Raw genomic sequence first — 22,392 nt, 5'->3', positions numbered from 1 at the left:
TAGATATGAAACGCAACAGAAAAGAAAACCAAAACAAGGAGACATAAAGAAAAAGAAAAAAGAAGAAAGAAAAAAGAAGGAAAAAAAAAGGGAAAAAAAGGAAAGAGAAAAGAAGCGAGTGACTAAGGTTCCGGCACATGGATCGCTGATCTCCATGCATTCCTATCAAGAGCCAAGACTTTAGGTACATTCCAATCCCTCATGTCTCTTTTTATCGCCTCCGCCCACGTCAACTTTGGTCGTCCTCTACCCCTTCTAGTCTCCTCCATACTCTTTAGAGTCCCACTGTTAACGGGAGCTTCTGGAGGCCTCCGCTGGATATGCCCAAACCACCTTAGTCGGTGTTGGACTAGCTTCTCATCGATCGGTGCCACCCCTAGCCTATCACGAATATTGGCTAGCCAAAATTTTGGTAGGGCAATCTTGGGCACAAACCAAACACACCCTTAGAATTTCCAACTAAGTGAGTCAAACATCTTTCGTAAATTGGATAGGAAAGAAGCTCAATACAGTTGAAATAAACAATTTTACCAGGGGTGGTAACGGACTTTCTAACGACGCCGTGGGTCCCTACGTGGCACCATAATGATCACAGAACATTGTCGGACGCCATATTAAGATATTTCCCTAAAATGTGGCTGTAACTGAAGTAGCAAGTCTGCTTCAGTATAATCTGATAGCCAAACTATAGATAGGTGACGTTTATGAACAAAATATTGATGGACAAAACAGGAAAAATATTTGGATGGATTAATGGGCATGGTGTTTCAACATCGCCCATTGTTGTGGATGTGGATGCTGTTGCTTCGAGCCACTCGTAAGAGGCTCATAACGATAGTTACACGCTGTCGGCCATTACGGACGCAGTAGCTCGACAGCATGCAGATGGCACAACAGGAAAGGAAAGGAGGGAGCGCAGAGCTGGTAGGAGAGGGGCTGCATTATTAGTCACCATGAGGTGTGGGCTTTGACCACTCGCTAATCTAATAGCCAAACTATAGATAGGTGACGTTTATGAACAAAATATTGATGGAAAAAACAGGAAAAAAATATTTGGATGGATTAAAGCTCGGTGTTTTCAACACCGCCCATCATTGTGGATGTGGACGCTGTTGCCTCGAGCCACTCGTAAGAGGCTCATACCGATGGTTACACGCTGTCGGCCATTACGGATGCAGTAGCTCGACAGCATGCCAGATGGCACGACAAGAAAGGAAAGGAGGGAGCGCAGAGTTGGGGGGAGAGGGGGCTGCATTATTATTCACCATGAGGTGTCGGCTTTGACCACCCGCTTGATAGGTTCTTACTATGGGAAGGAGAACCCAGCTGCCATGCAGGCCCAACAGTAGATATGGCCTAGTGTCAGGCACTAGGCAGCTTAGCTAGAGAAGAGTATGGTGGGAGTGAAAACTACCATAGCGGCTCTTCACCAACCCGAAGCATGCAGACACATGGCAAACAAGGAGAGGGTTGTGCGTTAAAGAGAAGGCAAATAAGCTAACCAAAAAAAAATACACCACTTGGACACTGCAGATATGATCTATCGGATAATGTGTGCACGAAGGGCATACCTACAAAACCCAACTTTGTGCCTACCTATAAAACCCAACTTTGTGCCTCATGGCTAATTCAGGAGCAATGGACGAAAAGCATCTGGGAAAAGCGGCCGTTGCCAACTGGACCAACGAGAAAGGAGACCCCACTGGCGACTAAATAACCAAAGTACATGAGTTTCAATAAAAACAAGTGTACAGCAGCGGGAAAGAATGAAACGACTACCAGAACAAACGACCCACGATCGCCAACCACTGGTCTCCCAGCCCGAGTAGTCTAACGTCACTTAAAGAAAGTCTACATCTGGTGGGATTGCATTGGCATGCACACTTCAGTTAAAGGGATAAGTTTACTTTTGTTTCCTTGATAACTACCTTGGTTTCACCCAAACTCAAAACTGTCCAAATTTTACACCCTCAGCCCTCAACCATTAAAACTAGGGTCGAAAATCTAGAGGAAAAAGTTCAGAGTAAAAGACATGGCTTAAGAATTTCATTCTAGCACTCCAACACCCAGGGGTAGACTTCATCATTTGATATGGATACCACAGGAAATGAGGTTCCATCTCCTACAAGCGGCACCCAGTAACACACATAAGCATGATGTTTCCACACAAAAAAGAAAACATAACCCAGGTACCACAGCATCAGCATTGCTGTGACATTAGTCATAACTCATAAGGTATTATACGGACACAACAACTGACAGAGTTAACTGGTAAAATACAGACAACTGACAAAGTGACAAGGATCTCTCACAGCTAATCGCAGGTTACTTATGAGTCAACCATCCCACTGTATCAACAAGGTTATAAGAAATACGCAGATCATACGGAATTAATGGCAGAACCTTTGAAGTCAGGTCAGTGGCTCAAGAGATGTATGCCGATATAGAGATAGATCCTGCTGCTGCGGTGACTCAATGGCTGGAGCAGAACTTCACACTCCATCAGTACCTGCGCCGCAACAAATCTAATTAGTGACGATTGCACAAGCCATAGCTCAAAAAGATCAAGGAAAATTAACTTCGCCGTTACAGAACTAATGACTGAACCTTTGAAGTTAGGTCAGTCCAGCAAGGTTATGAAAATTAGCTTGACAACCTGGAATTCAGGTTCTCGACCCTAACATCGCTGAAGTATGGATCGGTCCAAATCGATTCCACATTATTTTCAAACAACATAGTATTTGCTGGTGTTTCTCAAATCACCAGATTCCCAAGTATGATCATAAATATTAATTAGAAGTTACCATTTGAACCTTCAGAAGCTGCTAACAATAATTTAAAACATTAAAACACTGCAAGTAGCAGAAATATTATTCTTGCAGTGTTGTTGTTTTTTATTCTTAAAAAGTGGCCTTCACATCCACACAAAATTTCTAAGACCAATGCATTATGAACTGTCAACAGCTTGCCAGTTAATTTTCTTTTGAGCTATTGTTGCAAAGGAATGATCATATTCTTCTGAGAAATTTGCTAGCCAACCTTACTCCAGAGCAAAAGGCAGAGGAGAGCGGATAAGAACACATGGGAAATTCAGTCTTTTCACGCAGCCAAATGACTAACGAAACAATATTTAGATAACAAATTTCAACCTGGCAGAATAGCAATTGAAACCTGCAATGTCACACTCTCGTGATCAGTGGCAAAGCCACGTATGAGCTATAGTCAATTGACTACACAGTTTTTTGCACAATCCTTCAACGACCATGCAAAAAATTATTAAAAATTTGTAAAATAGGTGTATTTGACTACACAACTTTAATTTGACTATACAGGGTTGTAGCCCTGGCTCCGCCACTGCTCGTGATGTCACACTTCGCACTATTTACATGATTGATAAATGCCACTGCAAGTCAACCCTCCACCAAATAGGTCTATCTCCTGAAATTTAGCACGTCCAAGATAATTTCAGGATTATAAACCAAAAATTTTGTTTCTCAGTTATGTACTATTATTCTCATCCTCTCGCGTGATCGCAGCTCCAAGAGGTGGGCCTAATTAATCGCAGCGATTATAGCTGAAAGCCGATCGGTAGCAACGATGCAATCTCCCCATCGCGCCCCAACCCTTGGATCGGATCTTGCCTGCGTCAGCCTACCTCGATCCCGGCCGATTGCGCTAGCCTACCTGAGCCCCACCGCCAGGGGTGGCCGCCGCCGCTCTCCTCCACGTCGTGTGTCGTTCGCGGCATTCCAGTTTGTAGCCCCAGCCACTCACCCCTGCAACCGCAACCGCAGCATCCCTCCAACCTCTACAATCTCCCTATGCCCAGTTCTTCTGGCCTCGCCCACCTTGCACATTTCGAGGAGAAAACGTGTAGTCCACCGATCTGGACGACGAGCAAGGCTTGGCAAGGCTGGCCTCACCTGCCTAGCACTACAGGCTGCAGATGAATTTGTGCGGAGGTGCATCTGAAGGCCACTCCCCGCCATCGTCGCGGCTTAGCTCTTCAGGATCCTAGACGACCCGGATCAAGCCCGCCCACGGTCAGAACCGCAATGATGATCAGCTGAAGAAAAACACCCTCCTCGGCTCCCAGGTTGCCCCTTCCTTCTTCCCATTGTTTTATTTTAATCAGTGCGTTTTACCCACGTCAAGTATTTGACAAAAAGCTTCAGAAGAATGGATATTTGGGTAGTTAAGTATTTCACAAAAAGCTTCACAGGGATGGATACTTGAGTAGTACTTCAGTTTCTTAAATTGGTTCATGTTGTCTTCCACAATGGATAAACATTTGGTACGAATAGAAGCTGAACTTGGTGGGACCGGATTGCAGTGGTCAGCCTCCATCCACTGCAATGCTAAATTTCAAGATTTGTTTATTCTTCATCGACTTACTGGAGCTGATTTGATTTTTTTTATTTTAAGAACCTTTCCGACTGGCAGAGTTTATCCTTTTTAAAGAAAAGGTTTTTGTCATCACTAATTCTTGAAGGAATTTGAAATTTTGTAGTAGTTTTTGTGCAAGTGAAGTGGCAGGGCAGGTAACTACCTCCTGATTCATCATTTGTGATCTGAATTGTTGATTTATCTATAAGATGCTTTGAAATATATCAAACTGTAACTTAATTACTGATCTCTGCAGAACCTTGCATGGGTACTACTACATCAGCACGCATTAGTTGTTTTCCAAACCCATGGACCTTACAGTGGTACGATTTTGGTATTCTATAATCCTCCTCGCTGGTGTTGTGATTCATCACCAAGTCTCCTCGCTGGATTGCATTGGCTTTCTATAGATTACATTGGCACACCTTGATACGATGCTGAACTTAGAAGACTATTAGGACTTTTATACCCAAGATATTGATCACCCTGATCAGCTCACCTTTCCATGCAGCGTCATGTGATTGATTTTATATGAACAATGGTTTGTCACTCACGTGAGCCTCAGACAGAGGTCTCGATTGAGCAAAGTAGTTTGCTCCTTCACGGTATGCATTTTCTTGCTTTGTTTTAGTTATGCAAAACTGTTTTGTACATGGTCTTTTGGTCCTACAGGGATCTGGGCTAGGGGCACCATTATACAAGTATACAACGTTATCTACCGATACGACTTTACTATTAAAAATATTTATTTTGTTTTGGCAGAGATGTCATATATGCTCTGAATATTATGTGAACTGAAGACATTATATTGTACTTACGTGACGATTTGGCCTTATGTGTTATATAGGTCGCAACTGATATCTTTGTTCATACATCTCTACGCCCAAAAATTGTTTCCTATGAATTCTGTTGATCTGGGGTGGTTCTCTTCCAACTTGATCTGAGATAGGCAAACAAACATTGGAAACTATAATCTTGCTTTGTACTGAATTACAATATCAGGTACTTTCTCAAATTTAATTGTCTTTTTCTGTATTAGTTTATATCTCACAGCAACATGTCTGTCAAATGTGCAGCCATATGCGGTACATTGTTATTGCTTCTCTCATCCTAGAGATTAAGGACAATCTTCGCAGCTAAAATCACAATGGGGGAAGCCAGTAATGCATTTGCTCACCTGCATTAAATCCTAACGTACAATACAAATCACTATGGGGGACAATCTTGCATTTGCTGACCTGCATATAATTTGCATTTGCTCACCTGCATTAAATCCTAACGTAAAAATTTAATAACGTACAAATCACTATGGGGGACAATCTTGCATTTGCTCATCTGCATATAATTTTTAGAGGTTGTTTCCAGGTGGGCTTGCATTCATTTAGTTTGACTAGAAAATAACATAGTGTGTGGTTCTACTGCATCTAGGCTAAAGAATAGTGCAGTTTTGCAGATCAGAGTTTCTAAACGTCTACTACCGAAGAATGACAGTGATCCTACTGGCCGTGACGACTGACGACAGGGCTACAGGCAAAAATGTAAACACGCAGCACTAAATTTTATATGGGGTATTAGTAGAAATAGGACTGAGTAGAAATTGGCTTATAATAACCCCATGTGTGCGACTAAGGTGTTTTGACATATAGAAGCTAATTCCGACTTAGGGGCCAGGGAGAACAATAAAAATGATATACTATCAAGTAAGTGAATGTTTATGTTGAAGAAACAATTATGGGACCAGTAAGTGATGGAGATGTAGTGATGTAGGATCATTATTTCTAGGGCATTCTGTTCTTGTTAAATGCACGGATAAAAACAAGGTTTGATTAAGTCTCTTCTATACCTTTTCTTGGACCAATTTGGTGATGCAAAGCCGCTCAGTCCTGCATTAGCCTCGTGGCCACGCCGAGATTATAGTTTTCTTTATTGGCTTATACCAATGGGTTCTTGCATATCAGGTTAATTTAGTACGTCATGTACCTCAAATATTTTGTATGGTATGTCTCCTTTGCAGGACAATGTGGTGCCCTTCTGTATGGTAATGCTTTGACGCATCCTTAATGAAGATGAGGCTCATTGCTACAATTTTGCTGTATTGTTATAGACTTGTAGTACTTTCAAGTGCAATGCGTTACTTCTCAAGTAAATAAGTAGTATCTGGTCTGCTTTTAGCGCTGCAAGTATTCAAGGAAATACCTTTCATAGCATCCTTGATTCCTTGTCTAGGATATAATCGAAAGTACATGGCATAGGTCATAAAATGAAATGACATTAGTTATTTTCTTTGTAGTACGGTCAAGTTGTACTGACCAAGTTATTCTATGTTGTTTTTTATGTTATACACATGGGTCTCACACTTCATCTCATGAAAAAGGGTGAAATTTCGCAGCAAGATTTTTTTAATGTTTATTCGTGTCCTTCTCTTATTTCTTGGTGGTCCTTCCATGCTTGAGAAAACAAAGCCTAAGGATAATGTGCCACACTGTATGCCAGACCGTTTTGTAGAGTCATTTGATTTAAAACATTACTGTATTTTTCATTACTTAGTGCTTTTCAATACAGGTTTTCTAAGAGTATGTCTACCATAGAACCTTCCATATTGGGAGTTATGTCCAGTTATTTTGGTGGCTTGAAAAATTGGGTGAATGACTACATGTATTACCTCTGTAAGAATTCTTTGGTTGAAAAGAAATATTTCTTGTTGGAGGTAAAATCATGTTCTCTTGCGAACACCAGTGGATACTAAATCTGGACAACATGAATGCTCGATGCAAACATTTTTTTACACTTAGCATGAAGTTTATGTGACTTTCATCAGGATTTTTTCTGGATGACCAAGATATGTCCCATGTATAATCGATTATGCTTTCGCAGGTATGTCTTCGGTTTGACCTGGACCTGACTTCGCTGGTAGCCCTCAAAGTCACACTACTATATTTCAGGGAAGTTTGTGCTATGAGTAGTGAATGATGTGCACATGAGGCTCGATCAATAGTTCCGAAATGAAGCAAAAATACAGCTTTAACCGATCTGATCACAAAGATGATGAGCAGATAGGGAGGGATTAAGATGACTCATTGTTGTGTGGTGGTAGTGAGGTGGATAGAAAGTGTGAGAAAACATTTTGTTTAATTATATTGTACACTTCATTTTGATACAGAACCTCCCTATATGTATCTGTTGCCTTGTTACCTTATTATTTTGTGGCAACATGCTGTTGTATACTTGTGAACTTTTGAGCAGTTATTTTATCTATGCTTAGAGTAAAGAAACAAGAAGAAAATATATCCTCTATGGGGATTTTGAATCTTGCAAAATTATTATGGAAAGTTGTACATATTTTAAAAACTTTAAGGCAAAGATTGGAAATCCCACCGCATAATTACTGTTATGTAAAGTGAGATAGTACCCAAATTATTGAGGTTGTTTCCCGGTGTAAATTCTATGACTAACCAAACAGCAGAATTTAGTACCCGAATTCTAAATTGCCAATTCCAAGTCTAATTCAGTGCAACCAAACACAGTGTCATGTAAAGTGAGATGGTGATTGCTGCAATCTCTCCAAAGTCATGTGCTATGTAATGGACTAAGATGATTTGCTAGAGGTGGAGAAAATACCGGCGTGTAGGAGTTGGTCACACCATTAGGATTCTATGTTTTATGACAGACAGGAGAGAGCAGCGTGAAATAGAAGTGTCCTTCTACGGTGCTTAAGAGCCTAACTATGGTTTGAACTTAGGTAACTCGAATTGCAGTATCTTGTGGATGCCATTGACATTGAAAATATTTATTAAAAACACAAAAAACATCATAACTATTAATTCTATGGATCAAGCGAAGACGAAATAGGATAACTAAGATGCTAGCAAACAGTTAAAAGCATAGTAAAGGCTGCAACCATGTACGAAAAAACAAGTAGAATTAGGCTACTCCTGTGATGTAAAGATAAATAAACAATTACCTCCGGTATAGAAGTTCGCGAACGGATGATATGAATTCTCCAAAAGATTCTGATTGAGCTTCCTGGACTTCATCGACTCTAGTTGTACAACAAAGGTATAGTGCTCTGAATTGCTGGAGACTGATATAAAAGCTGCATCGGCATCCTCGGAATACCCCACTATAGATTCATCCTTTGTCTCTAACCCAGACGGCAGACCAATGATATCATGCATGTTGACAGTCTTCTGCAGAATCCATGAGGCAACACCCTCATTGCTGACCGTGCGGCCCCACATTTGGAAGCTGGGGTACGACAGTACAGCCATGCCTACACCACCACCCTCGGCCCTGATGATCCTGATGCAGCTGCTGGGAATGCCTGTAAAATTAGGCCTCTTGACCACAGTTAATCTCCGCTTACCCATATCGAACTTGAGTATTTCATCTTCAGACTCATCTAGCCACCAGTACAGAGCATTCCCGATGAGGGTGGAGGGGAGACGGCTAACTGTACCAGCACATGGTCCCACCGTCCAGACAGCTTTTCTCCATATGCCAGTCTTTGAGGAGTAGAGACGGGCGACTGCTGGATGTTGGCCTCCGCTGAAGGTGCCTACCACAGCCAGCTTGAACGGGCTCATGTGGCAATCTCCATGCACGTGGCCCTGGTCGCTGCCCGCATCGCACAGCACAGCTGCGCTGATGGTGCAGGCACAAATTGTGTAATCAGGCGGAAACTCCACGCGGGGCCCGAACCCCGGCGGAATGGCCAGGGCGCGGACATCGACGGATATAGGATCAAACATAAGGATCAGAGACAGCCGCTGGAAGAGGATAAGCACGAAGCCGTGGCGGCACCCGGGCAGAGTCCATGAATCAAACGCTAATCCGCCTGGATCTGGCAGGTCAAAGCGCGCGGGGGGGATGCGGTCGGGAGGGTCGAGAACGGAGGTGAATACCAGTGTTCGGTCGCGCTGCTCGAAGACGCCGAGGATGGGGGGCTTCCGGTGGTGGGCGAGGAACCGGCGGCGGAAGTCTGGGTCGGTGGCGAGGAGTTCCCAGCGCTTGGAGACGACGGAGGCGCGGGGGAGCGAGGTGGGCAGCGGGGAAAGTCGGAGCAAGATCTCGCCGAGGAGGTCGTCGTTGTCCATGGGCGCCGCCGTCGCGCCGCCCTCGTCGCTCATCTGGACTGGGGAGTTTTTTTTTTCTTTCCTTTCTGGAAATGGGAATGGGAATGGAGATACGGAGAAGTATTGGGGCAAATCCTATTATTCCGACCGACCGGCACCTATCAACCCTGTTTTTTTTGGGCCGGCCCGTTAACTCTGCCCAACATGACTACTCCCTCCATTCCCGTGGTTAGGCCCATTTCAGCGAGCCGACGCAAAACGAACGACTAAATTAACCGAAATCGTTAAAAAAGGCCGACCTTCGCGAAGGGAAGTCAACTCGCTCCGCACGCGACAAGTGGCGCGCTGTGGTGCCAGAAAATCCCTGGGAAGTGGTCTCCCTGCTCGCCACGTGTCGTAAGAGGAAGCAAGGTGGGGATGAGGAAGGAGAGAGAAGACATGTTGTGTCAGCTTTTCCCTTTTTTTCCTAGAGTCGTTTTTTCAAAATGAAATATCTTGAAAACCGTAACTCCAAATTACGAACCGTTTCCACTTTTGAGACCCTCTCGTCGAAATTTTCAAAACTAGATTCCATGTTGATAGGTTTCGAGATATTTTTTTTCGTACTTCCTATACTACTATGGTTGTACTCGTGTTGTGTATCTGACTGTACTCGTGCATGAACTGATAAGTACTTCTATTTTGAATGTATTTTTGTATTTTTCCCTTTACTCATGTGCGCGACTGTACTTGTACTCGTTCATGTGCGCGACTGTACTTACTCGTGTGCGACTGTACCTGTATTATGTGTGCAACTGTACCTGTACTCGTTCATGTGCGCGACTGTACCTGTCTCGTGTCCACGACTGTACCTGTACTTCTGTACTTGTATTACCTCGTGTGCACGACTATAGTTCTGTACTTGTACTTCCTCGTGTGGGCGACTGTACTTCTGTAATCACTCGTGTGTGCAGTTGTAGTTCTGCAACTGTACTTACTCAGGGCATCTCCAGCGGCGCGACGCATTTCGGACGCCCAAAAGTGGTCGCGAGCGTCCGTTTGCGTCGCCCCGCGGACATATTTTGTCCGCTCGTCTGTTTGCGTCTGGGTGTGCTCCCACCGGGGCGGCCCATTTTTTTGAATTGCAACATAGTACAAACATTGAAAGTAGCACATAAAAATGCATAAAAACTATACAAAGTAGATCTATAGGCCTAGACTACTTGCTTCCTGACGGGCCGGCATCGTCGTTGCGTCGCTCCGTCGCTCCGTCGCCTGCTTCTCTGCCGCCTCCCGCGCGGCCGCTATGGCTCGGTGCGCCGCCGCGTCCTCTTGCAGGCACTGCTCCAGCCTCGCGTTGGCGGCCTCATCCTTGAGCGTCTCGAAAGACTCGACGAGGGCCCGCTGCTCCGCCGCCTTCTCCTCCGGCGTCGGCGCATCAGGGACATCGGAGGACCAAGATATCTCCGAGTCGGAGTCCTCGGCTGCAGCGGCAGCCGCCAGCCTGCGCTGTTCCAGCTCGGCGTCCAACGCCGCGTGGCCCGCCAGCTCCTCCTCTCGCTCCTGCGCCGCGAGTGCCAGGGCCGCGGCGTCCCTGACCGGGTGGAGGAGATCGGTGCTATCTTCGGAGTCGAACTCCTCGGAGGAGCTCGACGCCGGAGGAGGTGGAGTGGGAGGTGAAGGTGGAGGTGGAGGCGCGGCAGCCTGGCCGCGTCCGGCGCTGCTCATGGTGGATCTCGCTGAGAGGAAGCGGCGCTACGGCAGCGGCGGCTAGGGTTTGTAGGGAGGAGATTAGATGCTCGCGCCCCTGTATATATAGCGCGGAGGCAGGGCGACGGCCGCGCCACGCGTGGCATCGCCATTACTACGTGCGCAGAGGTAGGCGACGGCCACGCGCCACGCGAGTCATCGCCATTAACGCGGCCGCGATCGCCGAGCGACGCCTCGGTGCCGCGATCGGCGGAGAAGACGCATCGACGCTGCGCACGCCCGCGGAAGCCGAGGCACGCCATTAACGCGGCCCTGCACGGTGCGCCGCCCGGAAGTAATGCCGCGGAAGACGAAGCAGTTGTGCCGCTGCTAGGTGGGCCCGTGCGAGGACCGAGCGGACATTTTCCGCGACCGTCGAGCGTCTGCGGAGACGCAAACCTGGCGCATATTTGGGCCAGGTTTGCGTCTCCGCGGACGGCCCGGTCACTTTGCGTCGCCCCACTGGAGGTGGTGCCAGACGCATTTCCGGTCACGACGGACACAAACGGTCGCTGAGCGTCCGTTTGCGTCGCACCGCTAGAGATGCCCTCATGTATGCAGTTGTAATTTTGTAGATGTACTTGCTCGTGTGTGCAACTGTACTCGTGTCTTATATATAAATGTACATGTCTATTCTGTGTAAATTGTACTCATGTCTTATACGTAGCTGTGTGCGTGTCTAATACGTAAGTGTACTCGGTGTAGTTGTAGACTTGTAGTTGCCTGTAGCTAGCTCCAACGTGAGGCATCGTGCATGGTAGGAAGTACTGTACGCAGTGCCGGTCCTGAGATTTCAGAGGCCCGGGTGAAACTAAAATTTTGGGTCCCTCTTACTACTTTTTTTCGCTTGTATGAGATGATGAAAAATAAATACTTTTATGTATACACAACTTCAATATTCATATATAAAAAACAATGTTTACATGATACCTTAAAATTTTCTCCGCCAATTCCTAGAAGCAAAGTCCATGACGATGGAATCAATATCAAACTCGTCTATTAACTTCTTGTCGATATATAGAGTTGCCAAATCAGTTAACCCCGCTCCTACAAATAAGAACAACAACTGGTAATCAAAATTCAGAACCCGAATTATAGGTGAGCATATAGTAGAATTCCAAGAGAACTGCAGCAGGCGTTTTTACCTTCTATCTTAATCTAATACGCAGATTGGATGATTGCCTGATTGACGACGGCACTGCCAACTGCGACGGCCACTAGCCGGCGGACTAGGAGACAGCACCGTAGTCCGCGGGAGGGCAGCGGTCAACAGATCGTCTCGCGGTCGGTCGGTCGCAATCGGCGAGATCGAGGGCAGGAACCAGTCGGCCTGGGAGATAGCCACGAACCAGGAGAGGGCAGGCAGGGAATCGAGGCGTCGGGCTCGGAAAAATTGGCGATGTTTCACATATCGATAGATGGAACGGAATTCAGGCGCTGATTCAAGTCGTGGCCGACCAGCCGGATTGGAAACCAATAGGAAAAGAAAAGGTCCAAGTGTAGACCAAACCCATCTAAAATCGTAAAACTGCTCTTTTTTCTGCAATATATAGTAAACCTATACAGAAATATGGGCCCAATTTTTCTGGGCCCGGGGCGGCCGCCCCGCCAGACCCTCCCCAGGGCCGGCCCTGACTGTACGTAGGCATGCAGTAGCTAGCTCCAACGCGACTCGCGTCGCTGTGCGAGCCATCTCTCAATGCATGGGAAGCTGGTTCCCGCGGCTGTATCATACATACGCTCGGCGTTGTACTTGGGGAGCTGGTTCCCGCGGCTGTGCCGTACCGCTCGGCGTTGCGCGCGTATGTGATCGGGGCTCGACCGGATCGGACCCGCACGTGCTGACACGTGTCAAGCGCGGAAGAGCTGTGTCGAGCGTGCGGTGGCCTAGGGCAAACCTTTTCTAGTGATACCCCTAAATTAACTCACTACTCTATTTGCCTCGATTTAAATGATTAAAATCGACCGGGCGTCCGTTTACGTCTAGGTGTTTCCAGTCAAGATTCAAGTGGTCCGGTCCGGTCCGTCCCTCTTATTGGACCACTGCACCTGTAGCAAATTGTGAGGTTAAAGGTTCGGCCCACACCTACACTACTAGGGCAACGGGTTACCCCAGGTTCGCCCCTGTTAGTAGCTGCTGATTTGATCGCTGTGTGTTCTGCTGCTAGATGCACAACTGTATGCCTTGAGAACAAAATCTTCGATGGCCATCTTAAAAAAAAGAATCTTCGATGGCAAATATTTCACTTGAAAACAGAAAATATTCAATATCACAAGTTGCAGACAAACACCAAAACTGAAACATCGATCATCAGAGAAGCACAAAAAGGCATCGACAGATCTACTCGAGGCAGGGGATGGCGGGTGTAGCGAAGCGCTCTTGGAAGGGAAGGGGCGTGCCATCCGACAAGCTTTTTGAGCTCCCCGGCTACGCCTCGCAGCGTTCCGCGTCACCTTGCCCTGCTCCAGCTCCGGTAAATTTTGGAGATCGACGGTGAGAGGAAAAGTGCTGGAGCAGCTGGAAGGGGACGGGACGCGAACAGTTGCTGGGAGTAGTCAGCTCCGGCAAATTTTTGGGGCTCCAGCCTGCGCGCCTCTCACTCATCGCAGGCTCGCGGCGTGCCGGTGCCTTGCCCTGATCTACGGCGGCGCTGCGGTATGCATACAAGACGAGAGGAGGTTCTTCCAGGATAAGGTTCGACCCTAGGGTCGAAAAGGTTATGGCCCTCTTGGCCCTATTTTTTCGGGCCGACCAATTACCCTATTGGTGCCAAAATGCAGGTGCGGTTCAGCGGGTCAAAGATTAAACCGGACCAGCTGCATCTATAGTTTCCAGCAGTCCGACGCATAAAAGGCGTAATTTTTTCATTCATTAAACGCCCTTAATTTATGTAATTATTAAAATGCACAAAAAACATAAAAATAGAAAGGGCCAATGAAGCATGCCAAAACCTAGCCATGGACTACTGCTCGTCGTTGCTGACAAGATCGATGATGCCCGGTCCGCCATGGTAGTTGGTAGACCGGCGGTGGACGAGGAAGGGGAGACTACGGTGACGGCAGCCACGGATCCCAGGCCGGGGTTGGAGCAGGAGACGTCGCGTGTGGGTGCGTGTCGGCGTGGCCGAATGATTCACCAGCGTCACCTGCGCTAGCCAAGATTTACCAAGTTGCACGCCGAGGTCATCCCGCATAGCAAGCTGGTCGAGCTCTCTATTGGCCATTGTGATGGCAATGGCCTCCTCGACGGCTAGACGTGAACGTTGGCTCCGAGGACGTAAACGCCGTCCTTGTCCTCCGCATCGGCATCGTCCTCGGGCTCGTACTCGTCCTCGGCTCCTCGCCCTCGTCGTTGTCGTCCTTCCCCTCGTCGTCGTCCTCATCATCATCATACTCGTCCTCGTCTTCGTACTCGGCCTCGTCGTCCTCGAGCTCGCGGTTGAAGAAGTCAAGATCGTCGAGGTATCCGGCTCGGAGGGGCGCGTCGAAATCGCGCTCCTCGAATGAGATCCAGTTGTACGAGGTTAGGCTGAACGCTTGGATCGTCCCGTAGATCCAGCGGCAAGATGGCTCGGCGGCGCTGGACCCCATGGCAGCGCTCTCGTCCCTCTTATGACGTAGATGATTCCCTAGCAACTACGCTAAAAAGATCTTAATACGTTGGGACTCCAAGTGCAGAGTGTTGTATCAAGGGAGTATCCCCCACACAAGGGTGACTCGAGGGTTTATATCGAACTCTGGGGAAACTGGATGGAAGAGTGTTTTCTTCTCTCTTCTTCAAGCAATCCTACAAGTAAAATAAATCCCTTGTGTCCCCAACTCCACCGTGTGGTTGTCAAGCATAAGGTTTTGCGTAAATAAATAACATAAGTAGTAATAAAACAAGTAGAAACTAAACTAGCTGAAATAACTAAGTAAAAAACTGTAAAGAGATTGATTGTTTTTATGTTTTAGCTGCAAATAAGAAGATAAATATTTTTGTATTTTCGAAATAAAATAGTGCAGCAAATAGAAAACAATGTAAAAGCAATATAAATGTGTTTCTTATGATAAAAAGTGAACCGGGGTTCATGGGTTCACTTGACTATTCTCTCGTAAAGTTGTGGTGGACAAAAAGCAATTCATCAATGAGACATGAAAGTACAAATAATATTATACAGGGTATGTAAGATCAGAATTAATATGGGCATCACGCCCTAACATAGAGATGATGCAACACACCTCTCTTATGCTCCACGAGAATGAAACTTCATCAATCTTGTATTAAGAATTCACAGAGCATAGCAATAAATACTTTGACATGAAGTTTGAATATCAAATATGCTACGTTGAACAAACAAGATAATCATTACTTGTCACATCATGAACATAACACATGCATTCACTTTATCCCTAGTGAGGTAGCAAAAGAAAGGCAAAACCATAATAGCTCTTGAACATATTGTCACTATCCAATCACTGAAACTCTGCTACTACATCTAACACACATCACCCCACACACGCTCTTTCATAGATGTTGGATTAGAACATAAACTTAAGAACGGGGTACATAATATGCATCTATCAATACATCTCACAATATAATAAGATCAAATCTCATATAACAATATCATAGAACAATGATCCACCACATAGGTATTACAAATATGGCCATGGACCCGAACCTCGGGTGATCTATCCATGACCAGGATGAAGCTTGGATGAAACTAAGCAGAGGTCCGAACCGACTGATGTTGAAGAATCAGCGGATGAGTTGTGGTTAGGGGTGAAATGCCACTCGAACCCAGAGCTAGCTAGTAGATCAAGCTACAGCCATAAACCCGTAGTCTAGAGGTGGACTACTCCCTCTTGATCATGATGATGATGATGATGACGTTGGAGAAGGTGGAGATCCCTCCGGCGGTGATCCCGGCCAAGTTTCCCCTCCAATCTTCTCTGCAGCCTCTGTTTTGGTGTTTCTGTCTTTCAGCGGCGCTCTCCTCCCGAGAACTCTTTGGGACCATATATAGGGGTTTTTAGGGAAAAGCAAGTCGGTTCGCGAAAGAACTAGTACAAACGGACACTCGAGGGCTGAACAAAGGTGGGTGGCATGGCCCAGAAGTTTGGTCGTGCCACCTTGCCTCGTTTGGCCCTCGGACCTCTCCAGGTGTGCTTCAAAAGTCCATTGTATTCATCCCGGTGAAAAACAAAAATCCCAGGTCAATTTCACTCATATAGGTCCCTGAAAGTGAAAAATACGTGAATAGGGTTTTCCTATTCTGTAGGGTTATAAACCAAATAAAGGGGATCATTGGTAAATCCGCATAAATCAATGTAAAACATGGTATTATCATCATATATGCTACAAATATATGGGAATTCAATATGATAAAGGACAAAGTTCATGTATGCATTTTACATGCATCACCCTCACGTGGCATGGGAGGGACCGGTACGCGGCTAGAATTCAGGTACCAGCCTCCTCCCGGCAGCCCTGCATCGGGCCATGGCACCGACCGTTTCTCCTCCCAGAGCTGGCGCGCAAAGTCGACGGGGACGTACCGCTTGTGCTGCGGCTTCTTGCTGAAACCTGAGCCACCGGCCTCATGGTCATTCTTCCACTTGCGTTACGACCAACCTTTCCCATTGCGTCGATCGGGTGGGTGGGTGGCGAGGTGGAGGTTTTTTGCAAAGGCGTGGTCAATTAAATGGGCACCGCCAAAGGCCCTTAAAAAGGCTAGGATTCCACCTCGCATTCAATGCGCTGCAATTAAAGCCACTGCGACGACGCCCACCAGCACATGCGTGCGAAAGGCGAGGCGCGCCATTAACACGGGGTAGAAAGCTGCCAGGCGGGCCCGTGCGAGAAGCGCACGAACGCAAACTCAGAGCATATTTGGGTCGCGTTTGCGTCTAGGCGGATAGGCCGGTCAGTATACGTCGAGCTACTGGACTTCGGTACCATTTTTTGACCGCCTAATCCTAAATAGACGTTTCACGTTCGTTTACGTGAGAGATGCCTTTAATAAGCAATTCCTCTAGCGCGCTTATTAAGAAGAGTTGCTGTGTTTAACATTTTCCCTCTCTGCCCCTATTTTAAACATAAGGTTGTAGCCTAAATTAATAACGCCTTAACGGCAAGGTTACACGGTACCGAAAGACAGCTTATATGCAATGAAAACAACAAAAATATGGAAAAAAGAAGCACGACTTGTTCATCATGGCCTTCGTCCAGCTCCGCAATTGGACCGGAGTAGACACAGAGTCGGTGAAGAAGCACGCCAAAGAAGAACTCATGCCAGGTCAACCACAAGGAGGCCATCCATAGTAGCATCCCCGCCTGCCCATGGTAGCATCGTTCGGCCATGTTGGAAACCACACAAAGGAGGAGAACGCCTTGGACCTACATCAGCAGCCAACAACGGGCGCACAGCGGTGAAACAGGCGGCCTTGGTGAGCGTGGCCTCGTTGGGCTCCACGCCCGTAGCATGCATCCTTCTGAAGATGTCGAAGCCACGCTTTCCATGGGCCTCTAGGTCATCCCTGATGATGCCTCCAAGTGGCCGTAACAACCGGGGCGACTACGAGCCAATATGCGCAAAATCGGAGGGCGTCCACATCGGAGTTGTTGGGCCGATGGGGGAGCAGCACGTCCATGGGCGGCATAGGAGCAGCGGCGCAGTGTCGGGAGAGTCGTGCCTTGGGCGTGGGGTGATACGTCTCAAACGTATTTATAATTTTTGATGCTCCATGCTTGTTTTACACCAATTTATATATGTTTTGCTCATACTTCGTTGCACTTCTATACATTTTTCGGTACTAACCTATTAACAAGATGCCACAGTGCCAGTTCCCTGTTTTCTGCCGTTTTGTATTTCAGAAAAGTTGTACATGAAATATTCTCGGAATTGGACGAAACAAAAATTAAAGTCAATATTTTTCCGTAACGAAGACAGAGTCCAGAGGGGGGTAGAAGAAGTGGCGTAGGGCGACCAGACCAGCCCTAGGCGCGGCCTGGCCTTGGCCCACGCCAAGGGGTGGTGTGGGCCCCCTGGCCTCCACCAACCTCGACCTTCCGCCTATTTATTCACGATCTCGGGAAAACCCTGAACACCCAAGCCTCCATCCACGAAAAGTTCTGTCGCGGCCACCATTGCAGACCCTAGCTCGGGATGGTTCTGAAGCTCTTCCCGGCACCCTGCCGGAGGGGAAAATCATCGTCGGAGGCATCTAAATCGCCATGCCCACCTCCGAAGTGATGCGTGAGTAGTTCATCCCTGGACTATGGGTCCATAGCTGTAGCTAGATGGTTGTCTTCTCCAATTTGTGCCTCATGTTTAGATCTTGTGAGCTTCTCCAGCTACATGATCAAGATCATCCTTATGTAATGCTACATGTTGTGTTTGCTAGGATCCGATGAATATTGTATACTATGTTGAGATCGATTATATATTCTTATCATATGTTATTTGTGATCTTGCATGCTCTCCGTTGCTAGTAGATACTCTGGCCAAGTAGATGCTTGTGACTCCAAGAGGGGTATTTATGCTCGATAGTAGGTTCATGCCTCTAGTTTTCTGGAAGAGTGACAATAACTTCTAAGATTGTAGATGTTTTGTTGCGACTAGAGAGAAAACAACAATATTTTATCCGAGGGTAATTCTGTTGTTTACTTTACACACATGGCTTAATGCGATAATCTGTTGCTTGCAACTTAATACTGGAAGGGGTTCGGACGATAAGCGGAAGGTGGAATATTAGTCATAGACGCAGTTGAATTACGGTTTATGTATTATGTTATAATGCCTAAACGAATCTCATAGTGTCATGTATGATCGGTATTCTGTCAATTGCCCAGCTGTAATTTGTTCACCCAGCATGTTATTTATCTTTATGAAGAGACACCTCTAATGAACTGTGTACCCCGGTCCTTTCCTTTACACTGATAAATTCATCTACTGCAATCATGTTCTGTTTAGTTTCCGCAAGCACTATTCTCTTTAATTACTGCAAACATCTTCTTCCACTCGATACATTAAATTCTTTGTGTTCAGCAAAACCGGTGAGATTGACAACCTTACTGTAAGTTGGGGTAAAGTATTTTGGTTGTGTTATGTGCAGGTTTCACATTGTTGCTAACGCCGGTAGTGCGTCCTGCCAATAGTCAGCTAGCAACACCTTCAGAAGTCACGCCTTTCTCATACTGGTCGATTAAACCTTGGTTTCTTGCGAGGGAAAACTTGCTGTTGTGCTCATCACACTTTCCTCTTGGGGTTCCCCAACGTCAACTGCTAGCATGATTTTTCTGGCACCCTTGTCGGGGATAAAGAGGATTTTTGCAAGGTGAGTCTCTCATCTCCAATCTCTTTACTTTGTTATAGTTTTGCTTAGTTTATTTTATTTTGTCTTGTTTGCTTCATTATATCAAAAACACAAAAAAATAGTTTCGATTGTTGTTGTTATTTCTGTTGCTTAATTTTAATTTTGCTAAAATGGATCCGCTAAAAATACTAAGTTGTGTGACTTTACTAGCACACACAATAATGATTTTACTTGTACACCTATTGCTTCACCTGCTCCTGAAGCAGCTTTCTATTAAATTAAGCATGCTTTGTTAAATCTTGTTATAAAAGAGCAATTTTCTGGTGTTAGCATTGAAGATGCCACTTCTCACCTTAATAATTTTGTTGAACTTTGTGAGATGCAAAAATATAAGGATGTAGAAGGTGCATTATAAAACTGAAATTGTTTCCTTTCTCTTTGAGAGGTAGAGCTAAAGATTGGTTGCTATCTTTGCCTAGAAATAGTATTGATTCTTGGGTTAAATGCAAAGATGATTTTATTGGAAAATATTATCCTCCTGCTAAGATTATATCCTTGAGAAGCGACATAATGAAATTTAGACAATTTGATAATGAACATGTTTCTCAAGCTTGGGAAAGAATGAAATCTTTGGTAAAGAATTTCCCCACTCATGGACGGAACTACTTGGATGATCATCCAAACTTTTTATGCGAGGATGAATTTTTCTTCAAGGAACCTTCGGATTCAGCTTGCTGGAGGTACCTTTATGTCCATTACTTTGGGAGTCTGCAACTAAATTACTTGATGATATGATGATAAATTATTCTGAATGGCACACCGAGAGAGCTCCACAAGGTAAGAAGGTAAATTCTGTCGAAGAAACCTCCTCTTTGAGTGATAAGATTGATACTATTATGTCTATTCTTGTTAATGGTAAATCACATGTTGATCCAAATAATATTCCGTTAGCTTCTTTGGTTGCTCAAGAAGAGCATGTTGATGTGAATTTTATTAAAAGCAACAATTTCAACAACTATGCTTATAGGAATAATTTTGGTAGCAACAATTATAGGTCATATCCTTCTAATAATGGTAATGCTTATGGTAATTCTTATGGTAATTCCTACAGCAACAATAAAAGTGCACCCTCTGATCTTGAAGTCATGCTTAAGGATTTTATTAGTAAACAAACTACTTTTAATAAAACTGTTGAGGAAAAGCTTGGAAAAATTGATGTTCTTGCTTCTAAAGTTGATAGCCTTGCTCATGATGTTGAATTTCTTAAATTTAAGGTTATGCCTCATGATGTTAAATAAAGTAAAACTTTGAATGCCATTCAAGTTAGAATTGATGAAAATGTTAGGATGTTGGTGGAATTGCATGCTAGGTGGGAAAGAGAAGATAAAATTGCTAGAAACAATAATTTGACTAAAGTTTGTACCATCAACACCACCAGTAGTAATGAAGTCTCAAATGCTAGCAAGCCTCCTACTATTAATGGTAAAATAATTGGTGTAGAAAAAGTCCCCGCTCCTTCAGCAAAATTGCCTAGAACAATTGAAACTGCTCCTGATAAGTGTGCTGAAATTTTTTGGAGTATGGGAGATAATAATCCTCTTACCTTTGATAATAATGACTTTGATTTTGATAATTTCAATATCTCTGAAGTAATTAAGTTCTTACAAAAGCTTGCTAGAAGTCCTAATACTAGGGCAATAAATATGGCTTTCACGAAGCATATTACAAATGCTCTTATGCAAATTAGAGAGGAGAAATTAAAACGTGAACCTTCTATTCCTAAAAAGATAGAAGATATCTGGGAGCCCATCATTAAGATGAAAGTAGATAATTTTTATTGCAATGCTTTATGTGATCTTGGTGCAAGTATTTCTGTTTTGCCTAGAAAAATCTATGATATGCTTGACTTGCCACCGTTGGAACAATGTTATTTGGTTGTTCATCTTGTTGATGTTGCTGCAAAGAAATCTTTGGGGAGAGTTGATAATTTTCTTATTATGGTTAACAATAACGTTGTCCACATTGATTTTTTTGTTTTGGATATTGAATGCAATATTTCTTATCCAAATATTTTTGGGAAGACCGTTTCTTAGAACTCGTTGGTGCTTGCTTGAGAGATGAGATTATTAAATATCAATTTCCACTCGAGAAAGGTATGGAACACTTCCCTAGGAAAATAAATATTTCACCTTATTATTAAATAATTAGAACAAATTATGATATTGATACTTCTTCACTTGATAATACTTGATGCTAGCTCTTTTTACGCACCTAGTCGAAAGGCATAAAGAAAAGCACGCTTGGGAGATAATCCATGTTTAATTTTGTAATTTTTCTTTTGTTGAGTCTTGGAAATTATTGCCTCTATAAAAACCTCTCCTTATCATTTTTATTTCGTTTTTGTGCCAAGAATAGCCTCTAATAGGAAAAAAGTAAGATTTGGGGAAGTTGTTGTCCTGAAAGCAGATTTTGTGATGTCACCATAGAAATTCGTATAAATAGCCAGATCAGAATTTTGAGCTACCAATTTTTTTGCATATGCCCAAAGTTATTATCTAACTTTCGTTAGTTGAACACTTTTCGAGATGAGCAACAAAAGATTTTCGAAAAAATCGATCTTTACCTATGATATGTCTCCAACGTATCTATAATTTCTGATGTTCCATTCTTACATTATACCAATTGCTACATGTTTTATATACATTTTATATCATTTTTATGCATTTTCCGGGACTAACCTATTAACAAGATGCCGAAGCGCCAGTTCTCGTTTTTCGTTGTTTTTGGTTTCGAAATTCTACACAGGAAATATTCTCGGAATTAGACCCCACGAAGACGAAGTCAATATTTTGCCGAGACGGACCCGGAGAGCCGAGAGGGGGCCAAGGGGCCTCCACACCATAGG

General features: G+C 44.8%; 1 protein-coding gene across 1 annotated transcript; it reads right to left on the bottom strand.

Moving 5' to 3' along the window:
- Positions 1 to 58: 58 nt before the first annotated feature.
- LOC124647977 lies at positions 59 to 9,512 on the bottom strand. Its single transcript, XM_047187815.1, has 2 exons — positions 8,348 to 9,512; positions 59 to 2,509 (listed from the first exon to the last, which is right to left on the bottom strand). Exons 1-2 carry the CDS (start codon positions 9,510 to 9,512, stop codon positions 2,493 to 2,495), a joined length of 1,182 nt encoding a protein of 393 aa, XP_047043771.1. The 3' UTR covers positions 59 to 2,492.
- Between the last annotated feature and the right edge of the window lie 12,880 nt (positions 9,513 to 22,392).

Source organism: Lolium rigidum, chromosome 4 (assembly GCF_022539505.1).
Source record: "Lolium rigidum isolate FL_2022 chromosome 4, APGP_CSIRO_Lrig_0.1, whole genome shotgun sequence".
Lineage (NCBI taxonomy): Eukaryota > Viridiplantae > Streptophyta > Magnoliopsida > Poales > Poaceae > Lolium > Lolium rigidum.
The sequence above is the reverse complement of the archived record's forward strand: the minus strand, read 5'-3'. Positions and strand labels throughout refer to the sequence as shown.